General features: G+C 37.9%; 1 protein-coding gene across 1 annotated transcript in view; it reads right to left on the minus strand.

Annotated features, from left to right (window-relative positions):
- Positions 1–13,280, minus strand: part of LOC150083376 (proprotein convertase subtilisin/kexin type 4-like) — a 372,395-nt gene extending 359,115 nt beyond the window's left edge. The window contains exon 1 of the mRNA XM_090378003.1: positions 12,975–13,280. Within this exon, the coding sequence (XP_090234129.1) occupies positions 12,975–13,154 (180 nt within the window). The 5' untranslated portion in view covers positions 13,155–13,280. The remainder of the gene's footprint in view (positions 1–12,974) is intronic.
- Between the last annotated feature and the right edge of the window lie 8,016 nt (positions 13,281–21,296).

The raw sequence follows: 21,296 nt of genomic DNA on the forward strand, positions 1-21,296 counted from the left end.
GCTTGGGGGTTGCCGTACTTATCCTTAATATCTTTGTAAATACTTCTTTCTTTTGCTTGAATGGCCATTGGACTCGGGGGCACTTGCTTCTGAATCTGATTTTCCATGCATATTATTAATACCTGTTCCATCTTCGATATAGCACCTGAACGCTGTTTTGTGATCACTGCTGATGTTGAGTGCGTTGACCCTTTGACATGTTCTTTTATACATGCACTGTCCTTTAAAATAGTATTCACTGTTGAAGCAGTGAGATCTAATTCCCTTGCAATAGATCACACTTTGTCCTGCTTTATACTTCTTTATCATTTTCATCATCATCATTTCTAAATCAATTTTGTTTCGTTTCCTGGCACTACTACCACTTGCACTTTCCTCTGGTCACTTTCCCTTCATCATTGTAATATGTAAATAGGAACGAAGAGAAGTTTCTGAAAATTTGTTTTTTTATATGACTGAAGATTTCAGTGAAGGGGGAACACATTTCACCATAATAACGTAAAAATCTAAACAGTTCCAACTGTCGGTATTATCGCAAATACAATAAGGTCGAGTTTACTACCTGTTTATAATTAGATGCACTAACAGAAAAGCCCAATAAACTGGAAAGTGCAAATTGTTTTATGGTCGTGACCTCCAGAAATGTTCTTTAGAAAAATATCAATAAAAGCATTCAAAATTGATTCTTACAAATGGAACATATGATAGCGATGAAAGTGTAATGCAATTTCCATTTTAAAAATGACCTTTTAAGATACGTTTTCATATTTTTTTCTGTTTACAATGGCCGGCAAAAACTTACGGAAAGTCGAATTTGTGTAAGTCGTGGAGTTCCTGCACTGTATTAAAAAAAAATTAACCGAAAAATTTAACCAATATAGTTTTTTATGCTCTTTTTCTATTTTTTTATTTTTTATTAAAATAATTAGAATGATTACCATGAAAATAGTGGAATTTATAGCCACCGAAAGCCAAAATTTAACATTCTTGTCAGTACTAGGATGTATTAAGTTCAGCAGAAAGGGCAAAAATCTTATTTACTTGTTTAAATTTAAGTTTATTTTCATGCTTGATTATAAAAAAATAATCAAAAAATAAAAAAAATAAAAGAATGTAACCAATATTATCAGAAGCCTACTACTACTATGATTTTAAGACATTTCTCCCTTTAAAAAAAAATAAATGAAAATGCATAAACACATGCATATTACATACACAATGCAATAAAATATTAACAACCTGCACTCTCCACACGATATCTTGAAGTAAGTTCATGGACAAGAATATATTAAGAATCTGCAGTCTCACTATTGTCTTATGTATATGATATACCATAACTGAACATATCACACATTTTTTGCTGGGAAACAAATTTTTGTAGCAGAGTAGGTGTAAGTAATGCAAATTCAGCATTCCTTATGTAGTTAAAGGCACGCTGAAATTTCCACATGAAAGAAAAATTCTAATGAAAAATCACAACCCAAAGAGCAGCATCACTCTTAACCGTTAAATAAATAGCACTTCCCCATAAACAGAAGCGTATTTCTATTTATTCAAAGTGAAGAGTACCAGATATGATTTCAGGGATAATTGTCCTTTCATTGGTGGGTAACTAGGCACCCTCACATAATAACTGCTAACCTATAAATGGCTAACCATTTTGTCTTATTTGACTTTTCATATCCAGGTACCTTAAATTTTAATTATATTTATAGCAGTTACCAAAACACTTAAAAACTTTAAAAGCAAACATATTATTTTTAACCAAGTTTTGACAAATTTGTTCAGGATCTAGTTGAGTTTGAAAGGGAGAAATGGGAAACTAAAAAAAAAAAAAAGAAGTCTTCACATCCATTAGGCAATAAATTCAAGTCATGAAATGTGCAATAAGGTAAAAGCAACAGTGTTTACCTTGCTTATCAGTATTAAATTCATATAATATAACTGAAAAACATAAGTATAAAAGAAAAAAACTTAACCAATGTTATTAGCAGCCTATTATACATAATAAAATTATATCTATTTTTTAAGACACATATTTCAATATATCACTCAACCTCACACTAAACAACAGATTAACACCTGCACAGTCACTACCAGCCATTCAAATACAGGAATCAAATAAAGTGGATATGAATAAATTTTAAATACAATCTGCTTTATACTGAATCCATACACAACTTGAAGCATTTGATGACAACACTCAGTCTCTCCATGGTCTGAGAGCACCATGCATGCTGTTAAAACTGTTGACTGACAAAACTGAGTGCTGCATAACTGTTCAGTTCAAATGATGAACTGCCCAAACAGTATTTGTAATCAAAAGCAGTACGAGCTGTAATGTGGAAAACTCATAGTAACTGATACGGATTGCACCATTAGTCTACGTTGTACATGGAAAATCTTAGTTATGTTGTGGTATATGCAAATGTTTGGTTCTGCTGGACATTACAATTTGTATACTATATAAGTTGTGCTGATTGGTATTAATTTTTTTGTATTTTGTAATTATATATAATTTTAACGTAAATATCTAACAATGTCAATCTGATGCTTATCACAGAGTCCCTGAGTTTGTCGCAGACATTCTTCCAGGTCTGATAGTATAACTATCAGAGATGTACAACTCGCAGGCCATGTGTAGCTCACTCCATAACAATGTGCTTATAGCCATGTAGGCAACCTTCGAGTGTTATGTGTCCCATAAGCTTAAAACTGGCATTTCACAATATATAGCTGAGCAGAAGTACCAACTTGTTAGAGACTTACTAATTTGGAAACTCGTGTTTTTCATCTCCTCTGGTTTAAAATCTCTCTGCCCCATTCTGTCAAATTTATTGGTTACCTCTATCATTCTCCCAAATCCACCATTCTATCATTCTCCCCTTGAGACTTGGACTTATTTTCTTTAAAACTACTTTCTCCAATTTAACTTTTCTATGAACACGAGTAATTTTCCTTGGTGAGTTTAATGTTCACAACTCCAATTGGCTTCAGTTTTCTATTTACATGAAGCCAGCTGGTGGAGATGCCATAGATTTTGCAAAACTAATGCCCTCACAGCTTGTTCAATTACCTTCCAGAATACCACACACACACACAACACAACTGATCTTTTTCTCATCAATAACCCTTCAACGTATATGGTCAATACTAGTGGAGCCTGCCTGCCTCTCTTTCTCCTGGCCATTTCTCATACTTCTGTTCTTCGTCATTACAAGAATGCAAAATGGGATTAGCTGTGTGATTACTATCCTTCTTTTCCTTGGTTGGATTGCTGCTTAAAAATCTTCTAATCTTGATGTTTGCTCAGATTGTGTCAGTGAATTATTCTTGTAGTGTTCATATTCTTTATTCCACATTCAGCCTAAATTCTCATCTCTTATCTAAACCATGGTTTTCCAATAAATGTGCTAAGCCTGTTCAAGAGAAGAATGTGGCATATTACAAATGGATTAATATTAATAAATTATTGTGCCACAGAGCAAAAACGGAAAGAAAATGACAGGTTGCAGTTAAAAATACATTGATGGTCACAGTGCCGGCACGAACAAAAGCGGGGCCTGGTGCAAAGTTGACTTGCGGGGCCTTGATACAAATTTCGTACAACAAAATAATTTATTGAATTTTGATATTTATTACATTGCACAAATTGGTTTAGTAAGGATTACATGAAAATGATAAATAATTAAATTATTTTAATAAAATTAACATTTCAATTACAAAAAAATCTTTAATAAATCAAATAAGAAAAATAATTGCTTCATATACTTATAAAATACAATTTGGTATGCAACTTAATGGAATAAGGTCACAATATGTGATTTTTGTTTCATTTTCTTACATGTTTTACAGCAAATTCGTTGATAATATCATCATAATTTAGTTTTTTGGCTATTTGGGATTCGATAGATAAAATGGCTAAGGAGGTAAATCGTTCTTGACTAATGCTAGATCTCAAGTAATTTTTTATTATTTTCAATCTTGAGAAAGATCTTTCTGCAGATGCGACGGTAATTGGTAAGGTTAATATAATTTTCAGAACAGTAACAAAATTTGGATACAATTCAAATAAATTATTTTTCAGTAAATATTGTAATATTTGTAACATTGTGATCCTGGAAGGCAAAACTCGACGACAAATGTTAATTTCATTAAATAAATCAATGCAATCAATATCGTCTTGCAAGGTGGCATTTAAGTCTTTGCAACATTTAAGAAGATTGTTTTCAGTCAGTTTTTGAATATTATCTGAATTATATAAAAAACCATATGATGTCTCATGTTCGTGATAAATTTCGAATCTTTTCTTAAAAGAAATAATCGCACCATCGATTATGACAAGAAAATATTGAATTCTGAAATATTCTTCGCCTGATGAAATAGGCTGATCGATTCCTTCATAACAAAATTGTTTTGTTTTTCGTCCAGTTCTTTGATTCTTAAATTCAGATGTCACCTGTAATCCTTCAGCTATTTCCTTTGCAGTTATTAAAGAAGATTCGAATCCCGATTCACGATACTGTTCAAAAAAATTTAAAAGGCCTTTTAAATGTGCATTTGCAGTACCGATATCTATATTTGAATTTTGAAATATCTTGCTCACAATATTTACTTCATTCAGTATGTCATACCAAATGACCAAACTTAATAAAAATTCAAATGAAGTAAGTTTATTTTTGATTGATTGGATTTCGTTTTCATGTCGCTGGTATGTTCATAAAGGTATTTCAAAGCTAGAGAAAATTGTGGTACTTGGTATCTCACAGATTTCACACCTTTGAGGTGACATTCCCACCTCGTTTCTGACAGTGGTTTTGGAGTAAGATGTTTGACATGCTCTTTTAATATATCCCAATGTATCACAGAACTTGCAAAAATATTATATATGCTTTGTAAAGTCCCAAAAAATGAATTTGCAAAAGAAGATGATTTTGAAATGTCTCCAAGAACTGAATTCAAATTATGACTTCCGCTGGGCATATACTGTGCTTTGGAATTCTTTTGCAGGATAAGTGCTTGCACGCCTTTATATAAACCTCTCATATTAGCTCTGTTATCGTACCCTGTCCTCGACAGTTACCAAAATCTAATTCTTCCTTTTCTAATATGCTTTCAATTTTGGCTGATAACCCTTTTCCTGTCGAGTCTTTTACTGTTTCAAAACAAATAAATCGTTCTTGTATACTCACATCACTTTCAGAGTTATCTACATTAACATATCTTAAAATAACAGATAATTGTTCTTGATGGCTTACGTCTGGAATGCAGTCTAATAAAATTGTGAAATACTTAGCTGTCTTAACTGTATTTATTATTTCCTGTCTAACTTTTTTAGCCAAAGCAGAAATCAGTTCATCTTGTATTCTATGAGATAAATAGGAATGCGATGTTGATTCTACGCACCGATCCAAATGTTGTTTCATGATTGGGTCAAATCTTGCAAGTAATTCTATGAGACCTAAGAAATTACAGTTTATATAAAGCATCGCTACTTCCCCTGAATGCCAAATTATGCTCTGATAAATATAAAATTACAGCCACTATTCGTTCACAAACACAATTTAAACGCTGTGTTTCGTTTTTAATTATTTTTTCATGTTCTTTGTCAATAGTGTTTCCAAGATTCAAATTCTTTTCAAGTTGTAACAATTTGTACATAGATTGTAAATGATATTCTGATCTTTCGTGATTTTGTAATCGCGAACTTGAATGTACCCAATCGTTAAGTCCAGTTAAACACAGAGAAGTGATATTTGAAGAGAATAACTTACACGCATAACACAAGTGGCATCTTTGTACTTTGAGTAAAGTAACCACCTTCGTTCTTGACGTTCCCCATTCGTTAGTTTTCTTAAGTAATAATTTTCAGAAAAACTTCTGTTATTTTTATCTTTCGGAAAATCGTAGTTTTTTACTTGTGTCACGCCATTTTGTATGATAGCCATTCTAAATTTATCAGTTATAATTTCAGGCCACGTACCAGGATCACTGATATCGACATTTTCATCTTCGTCGCTTTGTTGATTCTCTTGAAGCTGTGGTCCTCGGAATAATTCATCTTGTTCTTTGTTCGACGCTGACAAAAAATCCTCCATCTGTGCTTCCCTCTGCTTCATGATTATCTTCCTGTTCTACAGTTTTCTTATCATCGCTTTCCTCTTCATTAGGACGAGAGCTGGCTTTATGACGATCGGGATCGTTTTCGTGGATGTCGCACGGCGTAATTTCATTTCTGTGAGTTTGAACTTCCATTAACTGTGAATTATGCTTTTCTTCAGTTTGTTGCACATTTTCAGTTTTAAAAAATTTTGCAAGGGAGTTCCTCTGTTTTTCCGTAATTTCTTCTCTCTTTCTTTTTTTCTTCAACTTATCAGAACCACACATATACTTTCTTCCTGCATCTCTGTCTCTACTAGTCATTTTGCGAAATAGATATGAATACAGTCAGTCCTCGTATAGCATGATAATTGTGTTCCTAGAAACCCTCGTGCAATATAAACAACAGGCCCTATGGGGAAAATAGGGTTGGGCGCCAACCACCGAAGATTGAACATACATTTGTAACCAAAACATTACCAAACACAATAAATAATCGTAATAAAATACGTAAGTATTTTATTAAGACTATTACGTAATAAAATATTGCTAATGCTTTTGCTTCTATCGTAAGCAAACTTGTTTTTTGTTTGATTTTCTATCCAAACAGATGACACCCGTTCCATCTCTTCCAATTCTTTGTGTCTTAATCTAATGGATTTTAATTACGCTTTGAGTTGTTCTGCTATGAAAGTTGTTTTTATTTTCTCCGCATTCTTTGTAATTCTCGGCATTGCCTCATTTAGGTCTGTAGCACGTACAATATCACATGGTCTTTCATTTCGCTCAAAGCGTTTCACAATTTCATATTTTTCTCTATCGACAGAGGTGGCCTGGCCATTAGCCTCTGACCGGGGAAACCCCGGTGGGCCGTAGGCCAGTGTGATTTTGGCCATAAACCATAGTATGAGGCCACTATAAATTTTCCAGAGACTCAATAATATTGCGGTAGCCTAGATTAGGATCAAATGAGTAAATGGCCTACTAAAAAAGCGTAGTTAATGAGTAGTCTACTAAAGAGGCTTAAAATGAATAGCCTACTAAAAGGCTTCTATTTGAATAGCCTACTAAAGAGGCTTAAAGGTAGGCTAATGATTCGGTGACCTACTAAGAGGATCAAAAGAATTATAAAGGCCTGAAAATAGGCTCAATATTTTTTATAAAATTACGTTTAGATTGACCAAAATAAATACAATGGTCTCGATCACTTTTCACAACCTTTAGACATATATAATAAAATAAGACAAGAAATTCTTTACTCGTTTACTATAGAAATCCAAATTGAGAAAAGGTATCGAAAATTGTATTTATTTAACTCTTTTTTAGTCAAACCAGTATTATAAACTTAAAATATTCTCAGAAGAAAGTTTAAGTCAACTTTTTGAATAATTTCGAATTCACTTGATCTCTCAAAGACAGAAAGCGAAAAAGGGCCGAGAAAACCTAGTCGGTGGTATATATAGCCTTTAGAGTACGATAACTATGCAAACGCTGGCAACATATAATCGTACGTCTGAGCGACTTGTAAGGAGAGATATTTTAAACATATTTAAAAGAAAATATATTTTTCCGGGTTCTTTTGAGAATTCTTGGCGGGTTTTCAGATAATGTTAATAACATGATTATTGACATTTTATTTCTTATGTATATTAAAAATATGGCCATTTTATGGCGATGTCGCTAGATTTTGCGACATTATTAAAACAAAAAAAAAATGAAACCATTTTTATTTTGCAAAATCAGTCAGCGGCGCGGGGCCTTGTGCGCTCGCACTCCCCTCGGGCCGGCTCTGGATGGTCACACGAACAAAAACAATTTAAAAAATACAAGAAAGTAATACATAGCTTTCAGACTGGAAGCCATCCTTCATCAGTTGACCATTAATCTAAAATATAGAACTATGTGTGTGCCATAGCAGTCATGTATGGTGAACTGCATATATGTAACAATTAGTTGTTAGAAGGGAAAGCTTGCAGTTGTAGCTGTAATGCCTGGAAACATTGTAAATGCCAATGTTTGTCAGCCAACAGGATGGTCATCTCAGTAATGGGATGGACACGACATCCTCTGTTTCAGTTAAAGGAATTTCCACAGCATGAGATGTGCAGTGATTTCAACCGGGTGTGGCAACGGCAATTGCAGGACTGATCAATAATCATGATGTGGGTCAATGTCGTGCTACATCGACCAGAAGTGCTCAGCAATGACTGAGTGCTCCACGTCTGCTAAATGGATAGCTTTCTCGTGTTCAGAAACATGACTACTGAGCCTCCTGCCAGTTTTCCAACCTTGCAGCCGGTGCAGTCACGGAAGGAAATACGGTAGACTAATCCACTCTGCAGCAAGGGGGGGACCGATGTTTTAACTCTTGACATGAGGGATCGCAACTTCATGCCTGGAAGTTGTAAGCATTTTATCCCATGAGCCTTTAAGACTCTAGAAATCTGTTGTGATAGGTCTAGGGCGCTGGTGGGGTAACTGCACCTCGCAAGATCTGTCTCAACCCTAGTAATTTCAGTATGTCCACAGAACTAGAGTAGGTCCAGGCGCAGGTTAACAGGGCTTGCACTGTGCCGAGAAGATGGCTGCATGCGTGTGCTGACTGGTAGTTGGAGAACTGGCCAGCACACATCGGCTTGCGATAGACTGTTGTCTTCAAACGCATGCCCTCGTGCCGGACAACGGTATCCAAGTATGGAAGGGTATTGTCTGACTCCAGTTCGATGGTAAATCGAATGAAACACAACAGAGGGTTGAGGTGGTGCAAAAGTTGGTTGCCCGACTCCCGGGTAATAACCACAAACACATCATTCACATAACAACAACTCCTCCATTGCAAAGTTTTCCGTAACTGCACTAACTGGGGAACCAGTGGCTGTACTGTGTATCTGCTGGTAAACGGAGTTGCCGAACATGATGGCCCCACCAGTCAAACACATTCTAAGGGTGGTGCAAATGTCCTGTGAAGTTAGAGAAGTTCTGTTGCTTGGGATTTGGTCGTTCTCCGGAAGCTCCTTGGCACACGTGACGGCCAGTTTGACTGGGATTGAAGTGAAAAGAGACACCACATCAAATGAGACTTGATCATCCGAGATGAATAGGATACAAATCCAATCTAGGAACTCCCCACTGTTAGAAATGGTGTTGGCAGTCTTTCCCACTACGGGAGAGAGTAAGCTCAAGACAAATTTAGATAACTCTTAAGTCGGCAAGCCACAACAGGAGATGATAAGTCATAAGGGTACTCCTTCCTTGTGGACTTTTGGTAGTCTGTAAAACTACAGAATCTGGCAGCCAGAGGCATGTAGATGCCAGCTTATGGATTCGGTGACTTTCCCTGACTGAAACCAACCATTGATGAGGTTGTTTACCTTGGACTCCCATCATTCCAGGGTCTTGGCAGGAGAGACGATTACTGGTTTGTAGATGGAGGTGTCTCGTAGGAGTAATACGGCTTTCACTTCGTAGTCGGAATGGTTCAAAATGACTGTTCAATGCCGTCTGCTGGAAGGATGACAATGGAAGTATCCTGTTTCAATGTGTTGAGAATGGAGATTTGTCAGCGACTGAGATTAGAGATGACAGGGCGAGAATGAGGCACGATCGCTGTGGTTTTTAGGTGAATCACATTCGCCACGTCTTCAGGAATGCATGTTAATGACGCTTCAACACCCAAGGCAATCTCAATGATGGATGGGTGGCCTGCGGGGAAGAACAGCAAACTTCATTTCCAGGGTGAGTAAATCCAATTGCTCTGCAGATAAGTGCTTATCTCTCAAATTATATTACAATGGATTGTATCCAAATCTATAACTTCATTTTCTGCCTAAACATTAAAGCTCACAACAATTGTAAAGCAGCTATTAATCAGTCCAAAATCGATTTTGAACAGGCTAAGAGTAGAAAATTTGCTTCTTGTCCAAATGGTAGTTAAGCATTCTGATCACTTGCTAAAGCTACTGGCCGTTGTTGCTGTCATTTTTTGGTTTTTAGAAGCATTAGCAAATAAGGCCATATTGCTCCGGGGATATGCGGTGGTCATTCCCTGACTTTTCCGCATCCTCCGTATTTGGAGGTCACGGGCTAAAGCTACTGGATGCAACTTCTCTCCATCAATATCCCCACCTCTGTTACAACTGGATGATGGTGGTTGTTGTTATTTGGTTTTTAGGAGCACTAGCAACATATTGCTCCGGGGATATGCGGTGGTCATTCCCTGACCTTTCTACATCCTCCGTATTTGGTGGTCACAGGCTCGAACCCCGGTTTAATCGAGAAGCGTGTGCTACGAACTGCTGCTCCTGCCCACCTGGCTACGGAGGATGGTTGTATTCAATCCTTAAATAAAAAACAAAACTGACTTAGTGGCATCCTATTTTAATTCTAATAAATGTATCAATGATCTTGGTTGGTAAACCACCTCCTCTCGTACCCAACGATGCTAAAAGAATTCTCAACGTTCTTGATGACAAGAAAAGCTCCAGGTGCAATGACATTTCTTGACTTGTTCTCAAAAGCTGTGCTAGTATTCTATGTTGCTTTTTTACAATTTCTTATTCCACGGGAGTAAGAAATTCCTTCTTTATGGAAGTTTGCTTATATTTAGCTGGTTTCTAAAAAGGGTAACAAATCTCTCCTATCAAATTATCACCACATTGCACTTACTTTGTAAAGGAGAAATTTATCTTCAAAGATAAATTTCTCTTCAACAACTTATCTTCAAAGCTTCCATCTGATTAATGATTGCCAATATGGATTCTGTCAATGTCAATCCACAGGTGACATACTGGCTTATATTATCATATTACTCATCTTTGGTCAAATTTAATGGAAAAATTTTTTGACACTTAAAGCCATTGCTCTTGATATTTCTTAAGGCTTTTGATCATGTTTGGCATAAAGGACTTTTAAAATAAGATCTCATCTTATGGCCTGCTGGCCATTGTTTGTAAATGGGTATCCAGTTTTCTCTCTGACCACTCACAATGGGTGATGGTGGGCACCCTGCTATTATTCTAACTTCTCCATTAATGTTGTTGTGTCCCAAGGTTCAGTTATTTCTCACTCTTTTCCTCTTGTATATTAATGACCTTCTTCCATTGACTAGAAATCCTATCACATTCCAGTTTGAAAAACCTTGTCCTACATAAACTGCCTCAACTTTTTGCATTTCACCACCAATTCCCTAAATTCTGATCCAAAGGTAATTCTCCAATGGGGCAGGGGTGGGCAGAGAGGGCATACCCCTCTTAACCCAAATTTTTAAATTAAAGAAACAGAACGCAAGAGTAATTCTAAAAAAAAAACTCAAAAGCCTGGTCGCAATGCCCCCCTTACAATGATACCTGGATATGCCACTGCAATGGGGTAACGAAAATGTTGGGTTAATTTCAATCCTAAAACTTAATCCTCTCTTATTTCTTGTAAAGAAGAGTCTGCTGTTTCCGTGTTCATTTTCAACAATACTCAGATTTCTAAAGAAGTTCACATATTTCCACTAGGCATTACCTTGACTTCTAATCTCTCTTGGCATAAACATGTCACAAATATGGCTTCCATTGTATTAAAATCCTGGGTCTTAATTTTTGCTCTTGGCATTATCTTTCTTTCATGCAACAACTCATCACTGTAATACAAATCTCCAGCCTATCATACTGCTCTCACATCTGGGGTGGTGACCATAAACCTCTGAAGCTTCTTGACGCCATTCAAAAGAGGGCAGTCAGGTTATTATCATCATTATTATTATCATTATTAGCTATATGGTGCAAGGAAGCCAAAGCTTTTGCTGCACAAGCAAAAAAAAAAAAAAAAAAAATCCAATTTACCCAGAGAGAGAGAGAGAGAGAAGTAGAAGGGAATCACCAAGAAAGAGAAGGATGATGATATCCAGCTTAGGACCCTGGGTGTGCCAAGCCCATACTCACCAGATGTGAGCCCCTGGGGTTAAATTAATTAATCACTCATTTATTATAAAGTCTATTCACTCTCTGTTTCATGGGTATTCTATTTCTGTTACATGCCTTTTCTATAGATACTTCAAGGGCAGCGTGTTCTTCTGAATGGGAATTTGTACCCTACTCCCTTCCAAATCAGTCCAAAACAAATGCCACAAAACGGTCAGCATCCATTCACTATCCAACAGCAAACTCACAGGAACCAAACTTTTCCTCTTCCTTGTTTATCACTTCCAGTTATGCTCTCTCAAACAACCTTCTTTCACATGTGTTTCTCAAAAATTATAATATATAGAAATTCAAGTCTAATCATCACATCAATATCATTAACAGTTACCTTCTAACTTCTCTGCTTTTAACCCATGTATGGTACTAAGTACTATGGGTTCTAATACATAGTGTCTGGGGATTCATTAAAAAAAAAAAAAACACTTTGTCCATCGTTAATCCATTGTTAATCCAATTCATTATGTCATATTTTCTCTAAATGTAAGTGCAAACTTAGACATTAAACTTGAAACACCCACATCAATATCATTAATAGATATTAAAAATAGTAGGTGCCTAATAGTGATCCTCTACATAACCTTACACACCTCATATAGTCAACAAAAAGCAGTGGCCATATATAAGGACTGTTTTGTCTGTGACCACTTAACCATCCCTGTATCCATAGCAATAGCTTTCCCCCCCCACCCACTCCACATACTATTTATTTGTATATTTCGAATTACTGCTATTGCTCTATGCTCCTGCGATGGGGGGCAGACGCAACCGACCCAGAAGGATGCAATGACTTTGAAAAATGCTTATTCGCTTTCCTCTCTTGTGAGTAATGCACTACAATACAACTGACTAAAATTATATTTAGGGAAAACCAAAAAGTTAGACTGTATTAACTGCAATGCTAAAACCTACCTCTCCCAGATACTGAAATCCATATTCCTTTGCCAATTCTTTAGCGACATCAGTTCCTCCTTCTATATGAATAACAAACTGGTCTGTATAAATAGACGATACTACATGAAGCACCAGAAACACAATTAAGAGACATGGGATAATTTCAGTTGCTATTCTTATACCCTTCACAGTATACATATCGCAGACTGGTTGATAATTAATATCACAGTTTGTATTGCTCTGCGAATTAAAGCAATCATGGATAACTTTATTCTAAAAATGTCCTTTTTTAACATTAATCCAATTCATCACGTCATTTGATCTAAATGACTCGGAATCTACGTAATTTAATGCTATTACCGTTTTACAAACGTCCGGACACATTTTTGGGATTTTCTTAAATGTCACTAATTATTCTGAGGAGAATTTTGAGTGACTTACAAAACTTGCTCACATCATTTTAATGGCAGAAAAAAATTCATAGTCTGTTACTAATAAAGTATTTCTAACATATATGCAATCCAACAAACAGAAGACAACACAATCCGAAGCCAGCAACCACATCATACTTTGCCATCGTGCTTCAACTTCAGCGACTATTCATTCATGCCCTAAGGGCAAAAAGCGATGAAGGCGTCCCACCTTAGCAATAAGTGGAAGCAGAACTTTAACAAAAGAGAAAAGAAAAAAAGAGGGGGGGGGGGTTGGTATAACTAAAGCTCATAATTATAATGTAAAGTTAAATTTAAGGTAAAAACTTACTTAAAGTTAAATTTAAAAATTTGATAAAAGATTGATTAAAAAGATTTATTTCCCGTACAAAATAAGTAGAAAAGGGAACATACGATACAAGCAATGTTGTCACTGTGTGTCGAAAAGCCATCAGGGAATTGACGCGTGGCAAGTCACCTGGAACTGATGAAATCCCAGCGGAATTGATTAAAGCTACAGGTGTGAAGGAAGCCGAGTTTTTTCATAAAATGATTATAAAAATTTGGGAAACGGGACGGTACCCATCAGATGGGAAGAAATCAATTTTCATTCCTTTACCAAAAAAGTCTGCGCGGTAGCACAGTGGTATCGTCAACGTCCTCCGTACACCGGGTGGAAAAGGCCGGATTCGAATCCCGTCGATGACGCGAGGAACTTAAATGCAGACCATCTGCACCTCAGAAAATCTGAGGGATTTAACGAATATATATGACTCTGTATGAAGATTTACCTGACTTTTTTTTCCCTTACAGGTGTGTACACTATAACAAAACACTATCTGCTAGATGGTGGGAAAATTGCTCTGAGTCCCTAGCACATAACCAGTACGAGATGCATAACTGAACCGTCATCAAATCTGCTAAAAGTAAAACTTTCCCAATTTCTCTGCAAGTGCAAAATATGGGAAAAGCCCCTATAACGTGCAAGTGCACATGACTGGAACAAATCCAATTTTATTACATTAGGGCCACCCATAATTTCTTACGTATACCTATTTATATATTATGTCTGTAAATTGCGTGTGTTCTCTGGTCGATTTGTCTGTTTTGCTGGAGGAAAAAACCTTGTTATCTACGCCTGAGACCGACTAACTCAGCCACGGAGTGAAAAAAAGTCGATTAAATGACTGGTACAACAAGTTTTCTTTAGGAGGTGAAGAAGTTGCTAACCAACTGAATGCTTATGAGCAGCCAAAAGTTGTCAGAAATTTCGCCGCATCGAGGAGCTGATTATGGAAATCAGGTGATTCCAGGGCGTAATAACACACCGAAAATGTTACAAGTGCAGAGGTAATTCATGGACCCAAATGGTTCAAGGAAGTGTGTGGACAATGGATTCCAAAGATGCTGACATTCGTTTAGAAGTTGCTCTTTTTGCCAGACATACAAGCTAGTTTGTACTGGAGGAAAATGCATTTCTGCAATAAACAGAATTTGTGATAAGGCAAAAGTACACTACTTCATTCCAGAATCAAAGAGTCTACACTGAAAGGACAGAATACATGGGATATCTCGTTCCTGAGCATCGCGAACTGACACGCCTCTCGCTAGTAGACGAACCCACCGCTTGGCAGGTATATAGGTACGCTGCATTCACGTACACGGTATTCAATGTCAGTATGGATAAACGTCGTGAGTTAACCGACTTTGAAAGAGTGATGATGGGTGCCTGATGCATGGGTCACTCTATCGCGGAGGTATTACAGAAATTGCACTAAACCCGTTCGACAGTATCAAGAGTGTATCGGGAATACGCCATTTTCGGAATAACATCTCGTGGACGGCGCCGTGAGCAGAGAAAGGTGGTGGATGAACATGGCCGTCGACGTTTGTCTCGCGTTGTTTCAGCCAACCTGAGAGCAGAAGTGGCACAAATTACCGCCGACTTCAACAATGGAGGTGCCAGAAACGTCTCCACCGAGACCATCAGGCGATCATTAATCGCCATAGGTTATGGGAGCCGCCGAACCTCCCAGTCGCATTGCTAGCACAACGACACAGAACTATATGCCTCAACTGGAGGAAAGACCATTAGCACTAGCCCTTGGATGATTGGAGGCGAGTTCATGGTCTGAGGAACCCAATTTCTAGTTTAGAGTGGACGGGATGGTGCGTATCTATTGAAAACCGCTCAAAGCTCTGCACCCGTCACGTCAACATGCCCAGACGGACGGTAATGGTCTGGGGCGTGTTCAACTTGGGATCTCTGGTATGTATAGACGCATCTCTGAACGGCCCAGGTTGCCTATCCTTGCAAACCATCTGCATCCCTTCATGGTCATTGTGCACCTACAGAGCAATGGACTCTTCCAGCAGGACAATGCGCCTCCTCACAGAGGCGCGGTGACTAGAACATGGTTCGAAGAGCATTCCAGAGATTTTACCACCATGGAATGCCTCCTGCCCTCGTTCACTGAACATAAACCCTGTGGAGCATCTTTGGATTGCTGTGGAAAGGACCGTTTGAGCTTTGGATCCTCCACTCAGGAACATGACAGAATTATGGACAGCGATGCAGCAAGCATGAATGGAAATACCCGTGGAACGCTTTCGTGAACTAGTGCACTCAATGCCTCGCCGGGTGACTGCCCTTATTCGGGCAAAAGGTGTACTTATCAATTACTAGGCAGGTATTCCATGATTTCTATCCACTCAGTGTACAATGGAACAGCAACAAAAGTTCTCCGCCAGCCAACAAATTCCAGTCACAAACCTGGAAAGATCATGGGAAGTATATTTTCGTATGTACGACTCATTCTTGTCGATTGTCTGCCACTCCGTCCAACGATAAATGTTCAGTATTACATGCTTCTCCATGAAATGCATACCGTAATTCAAAACAGGCCTGGAAACTGTTGACGTCAGATTTAATCCCCAGTGATTGTCGGTTGTATGGACCAGTGAAGGAGCACCAGGAAGTTCAAAAATTCTAAGGTGATAAAAAACTGAAAAGTGGTGTCCTGAATTGGCCTACACAGTCAGCTTACTTCGTTGTACATTGCCAGCATCAGTGCTCTGCCTCAGCAATAGCAAAAATATGAGTATAGAGAAAAAATATTTTTTAAACGATAAAGTTTGCTAATTGTGATATTGGTTTTTCTCATATCAAAATAAAAACCCAGATCAACTTTAAAATCGCCCATACACAAAAACTGCATTTTCATTTGGAGTTATTTCTAAAAAAAAAAAAATATATCAGAGTTCTTAAAATGGATGCAAATAATATATATACTGTATATATATATATGCAGCTCAAAGCTGTCCATACACTGATGAGCCAAAACACTACGACCAGCGAGTTATGCAAATCGAACAACTGCACGTGAACTCCAGCATGTGTGCAGGTTGGGACTTGGTATAAAAAAACACCTGATACTGAGCTCCGTTAATGTTACCCTTGTTCTTCAGATGGGAAAGACAGCGGACCTAAGCGAGCTTGACAGAGGCCAAACTGGGTCAGAGCATATCTGAAATGGCATGGCTGGTGGGGTGATCACGGTCAGCAATGGTTAGTACGTACCAAAAGTGGTCCGAGGAAGGGAAACCCATGAACCACCGCTGGGCTATTGGACGACCACGGGCTCATTGATGCTCGAAGTGAGCGAAGGCTCTCCCTGATGGTATGTGGCAACAGAAAGATGACTGCGGCACAACTTACCAGTAATTGGAATGCTGGTAATGGGAGTAATGTCACAACACAGTACATTGAACCCTGCTGAAAATGGGTCTGCATATCTGCAGGCCACTTTGAGTGCCCATGCTAATCATGGTTCACTGGTGACAGCGCCTGCAACGAGCATCGAAAAAGCTGGACCTGGAGTGATTGGAGGGTTGTCCGGTCCGATGAATCACGTTTCCTGTGAACGGCTGGGTACGTGCATCGTGTACCTGGGGAAGTGATTGCACCTGGATGCACTGTGGGACGAAAACAAGCCAGTGGTGTCATACTTCGGACGTGGTTCTGCTGGGATACCCTGGGTCCAGTCATCCATGTGCAGGCACTCTGACATCTACCACCTACCTAAACGTCATTGCTGACTAGGTACACCCTTTTGTGGCAATAGATAATGCAACATGCCACACCACCTGGATTGTTCGACTGGTTTGAGGAACATTAGAAATTTCCAGGTATAGCCCTGGCCTCCAATTTCCCAGACATCAATCCCATCAAGCATCTTTGGTTTGTGCTGAAACAGCAACTCCGATTTGTGACATCTCAACCACGGACTTCCCAGGATCTGCAGATTACATGTTGGTACCAGATACAAGACACAGAAATTTTGTAGCATCCATGCCTCACTGAGTACGAGCTGTGCACCTGGAGGACCAACACATTAGGTAGGTGGTCATGTTTTGGCTGATTGGTGTATACTGCCACACGTGGCTGGCAGTGTATGGGTCAACCTCGCAATGTAAAGGCCAATGTCTGCAAACTCTAGAACCACAGCCAGTGCATAACTGGCAAAATATAAGTACATAATGTAAAAAAAAAAAAATTGTTACCTATGATAGTTTCATATGCAGTATAACACATGCACCATTGTTACTGCTGGCAAACTGTCCATTTGGCACATTTTTCATCTCATCCAATCCTTTGTGCGTGGGAATAAGAAACCAGTTTAGCGGAATCGAAATGCTGGAAAGAAAGCTTCATTATTGCCAATGCATGAAGGCAAATTAAACCAAAATCAGTTTGTCAATTTCTGATGAGTCAATGGAGTTGTTTTGATCATCACTTTTTAGTAAGAAACAGTTGGCCTCTTGCTAATAGCTCAGCATTTGTTCCTCCAGTAGGAAGATTGGATTTATTCTTAAACTTCACTTGAAGTCATTTTATATATAGATGTGACAAAACTCATGAAGGCTCAATATACACTTTGTGACAATGAAATTGTAGCACCCATAATGCTTACAACTGACAGATCAATATGATATAAATACATCATGGTTGTGGATACATTGAACTAAGCATCTCGGTACTGAGCCGTACAGGTGTTGAATAGCCTTGTGTGGCATTTTCCACCAAGCCTCTTGTACCCAATACCAGACCATCTGTGGTCCATGCTGATGTCTAATCTTGGCCACATGAGCTCGATGGGAGAGAAATCCGTGGACCTGGTTGGTCAAGACTACATTCACACCATGAAAAACCTCAAAAGGAACAGTATGTGTTCAGGCATTGTCATACTGAAATAGCGTCTCACAGTAAAAAAGGGAAGAGCAATGGGTTCCAGAATCTCGGCAACATAACGACGAGCAGTCAGATTGCTGTTGATTAACCAAATAACCAGTTATCAAAAAGAATTGGTCCCTACACCATAACACCAACAGGTCATGCAGTATAGTGATCCAGAATGGTTCCAGGATGATTGCGTTATACAGCTATCAGTCCCAAGCGGAGGTAGGATTCATCACTGAAGACTACTTGACACCATTCTGCATCCCAGGTGGCTTTGGCACCAGTGCACTGTTTGATGATGGAGTGAATGTAGAAATCAACACAACAGTTGATATGCATGGTGAGGCCCTTTCTGCCGGTGAACATGCAATGGTTTGAGGAGTGGAGTGAGAGCCAGCTATCATGGCTCATTGGATAGTAGTCAGCATGGTTGTGGGTGCAGTGCAAACCTGTTGACTGAAGTTGGCAGGTTTAAACTGGTTTTATCTTCTGCGAGATAGAAATCTGTTAATCACATCACATACTCGTGCTTTCAACTCCATGACTGCTATGTTCATTTTTATATCACTGGAAGCTTAAGCTTGATTGTATCGCATTTTAATCAGTTGTATATATCTTGGCACACCTCATCTGCTTACTTTGCATGCACCTCGATCATTCCTTCGGCATGTTGCAATTTCAGAGTGTATTTTGAATCCTGGAAAAAACACGACAGGTTTGTCTCAAAGTCTGCCTTGTTTGACTACTCTAGTCCACTTTTTTACATCATTTAAGTTGTCAAAATTTCCAGAAATGTCTGTTTTTGTTTACAAGATGGTTCAGAGGTCCTGGGTCTGTATTTGGTATTACTTCTGGAGAATCTGTGTTTAATAAAGTCATGATGCCAGAAAATATCAAAATTGGTTGGGTAAATTCCTTTTTTTTTTTTTTTAATTTTATTTTTGAAAAGCATCAACTGCTGCTCGGGCATGAGCTTCTCTGCAATAAGCACTTCCTATTGATTACTCCATAACTTATTAATTTTTATAGTACTTATGAACTATAAAAATTACTGACATATTACAATTTGTAAAAAGTTTAAGACATTCCTGAATATAGAGTATTTCATGTATGCAGTTGATCAGTTCTATGGAGTGATGCCATTATAACCTATCCTAATCAAATAGTGGATGTGGAGGACCTGCTTCTGGAGCACAATGTGCCAACAATGAAGTTCAGAAGAGGTGGAATGGCATTTAATCCCAGTGTGGCCCATGGCATTGTGCAAGGAACCATAAAAGCTGACACCTACCTTAACATTTTAAATAATTTCACAATCCCTATGTAATTCTTTGGTACAGATCCCCAAGTATTTCAACAAGATTGTGATCCATCACATACCCAGTTGTTAGGTTTTAGGCACATCAGCATCTTATGCAATATTGTCATAATGGCTGTAAATTGCAGGCATTCCATTTATTTGCTATTTACTAGATGAAAAATCGAATTTTCTAGGAGAAAAACTCCCAGAGTTTGAATTCTGGTCTTTTCCACCCAGTGTGGGGAGAGTGATTATACCAACTATGCTATCCACAAGAATGTACTGCCGTATGTCCTTGTGGAACAGCCACAGCAGGACCCCAATTTGAATTCTACAGAATGAATTGGTCACTGTTCTGCAGAATGAAATGGACTATACCTGCTGCAGTTCATATCATTTGTTAGTAGAAAGCCTGTCCAGAACGGCAGAATGTCATAGCATCTAAAGGGCAATGAGATGCTACTGAAGTGACATCAACGTGGAACTGCTTGTCGGGATACTTCTGGAGGGTAGATAGTTGTCTACGTACTAGCCCTCGAAGAAATTAAGGGGCCCAAAGCAGGTTAGGGTATTTAAAACCTACAAATTAGCCCATAAAATGAAAATTTTTGTGGCTTCAAAGTATGCTTGCTTAAGTACAGGGTTATAAGCTGCTGTCCAAGAAATAAAACTTCTTACCTTTCAGCTATTTAATTCCTTAACTGAGCTGATTTCAAGCTTGACATTCTGTTTTTTTTTTAAATATTTCTTTATATTTGAAGAAGTGGATTATTTAGTTCAGCCAAATTAGAATTTCATATACTTTCTTCTATTGTGTTTATGTTCACTTTACTTAGAATCTTCCTTCCACTTTTATGTCTTGGTAGAATCACCAAACCTGTTTCTTGATGGGAATCAAGATTTTCTTGAGAGAAAAAAAAAAAAAGACTGTGGGAATGCAAAAAAAAGCAAACCTTTAATCTCAACCTTACCCTAATTTTTGCAATCTGAGCATATTTTCAATGATACTTTTATAACTGTCATCTTTCTTGTTCCCTTTTAGTTCCACAAACTGTGGTAAGCCATCAAACAAACAAAAACTATCATATACAAAAACTACAAAAAGTATCATATTTGTGATTTCAAACAAACCACCTATCACTGACCACAGTTCCACACAGGTAAAAATAGTTCACTATGACACTTAATAAAAGAAGAAACAAATGAAATAAGACCTAAAAATTAGGGAAAAAAAAGTTATTAGTCCAATCTAAAATATATAACTGTAATGAAGAGCGAGGATAAAATAGATCCTCATGAGGAATTTATATTTTATACAAGGATATTTATTTATTGCTCTAAACAAATTTTACAATACAAAATATTGCAAT

This window comes from Mastigoproctus giganteus, chromosome 7, assembly GCF_048544385.1.
Source record: "Mastigoproctus giganteus isolate SK-2022 chromosome 7, ASM4854438v1, whole genome shotgun sequence".
Lineage (NCBI taxonomy): Eukaryota > Metazoa > Arthropoda > Arachnida > Uropygi > Thelyphonidae > Mastigoproctus > Mastigoproctus giganteus.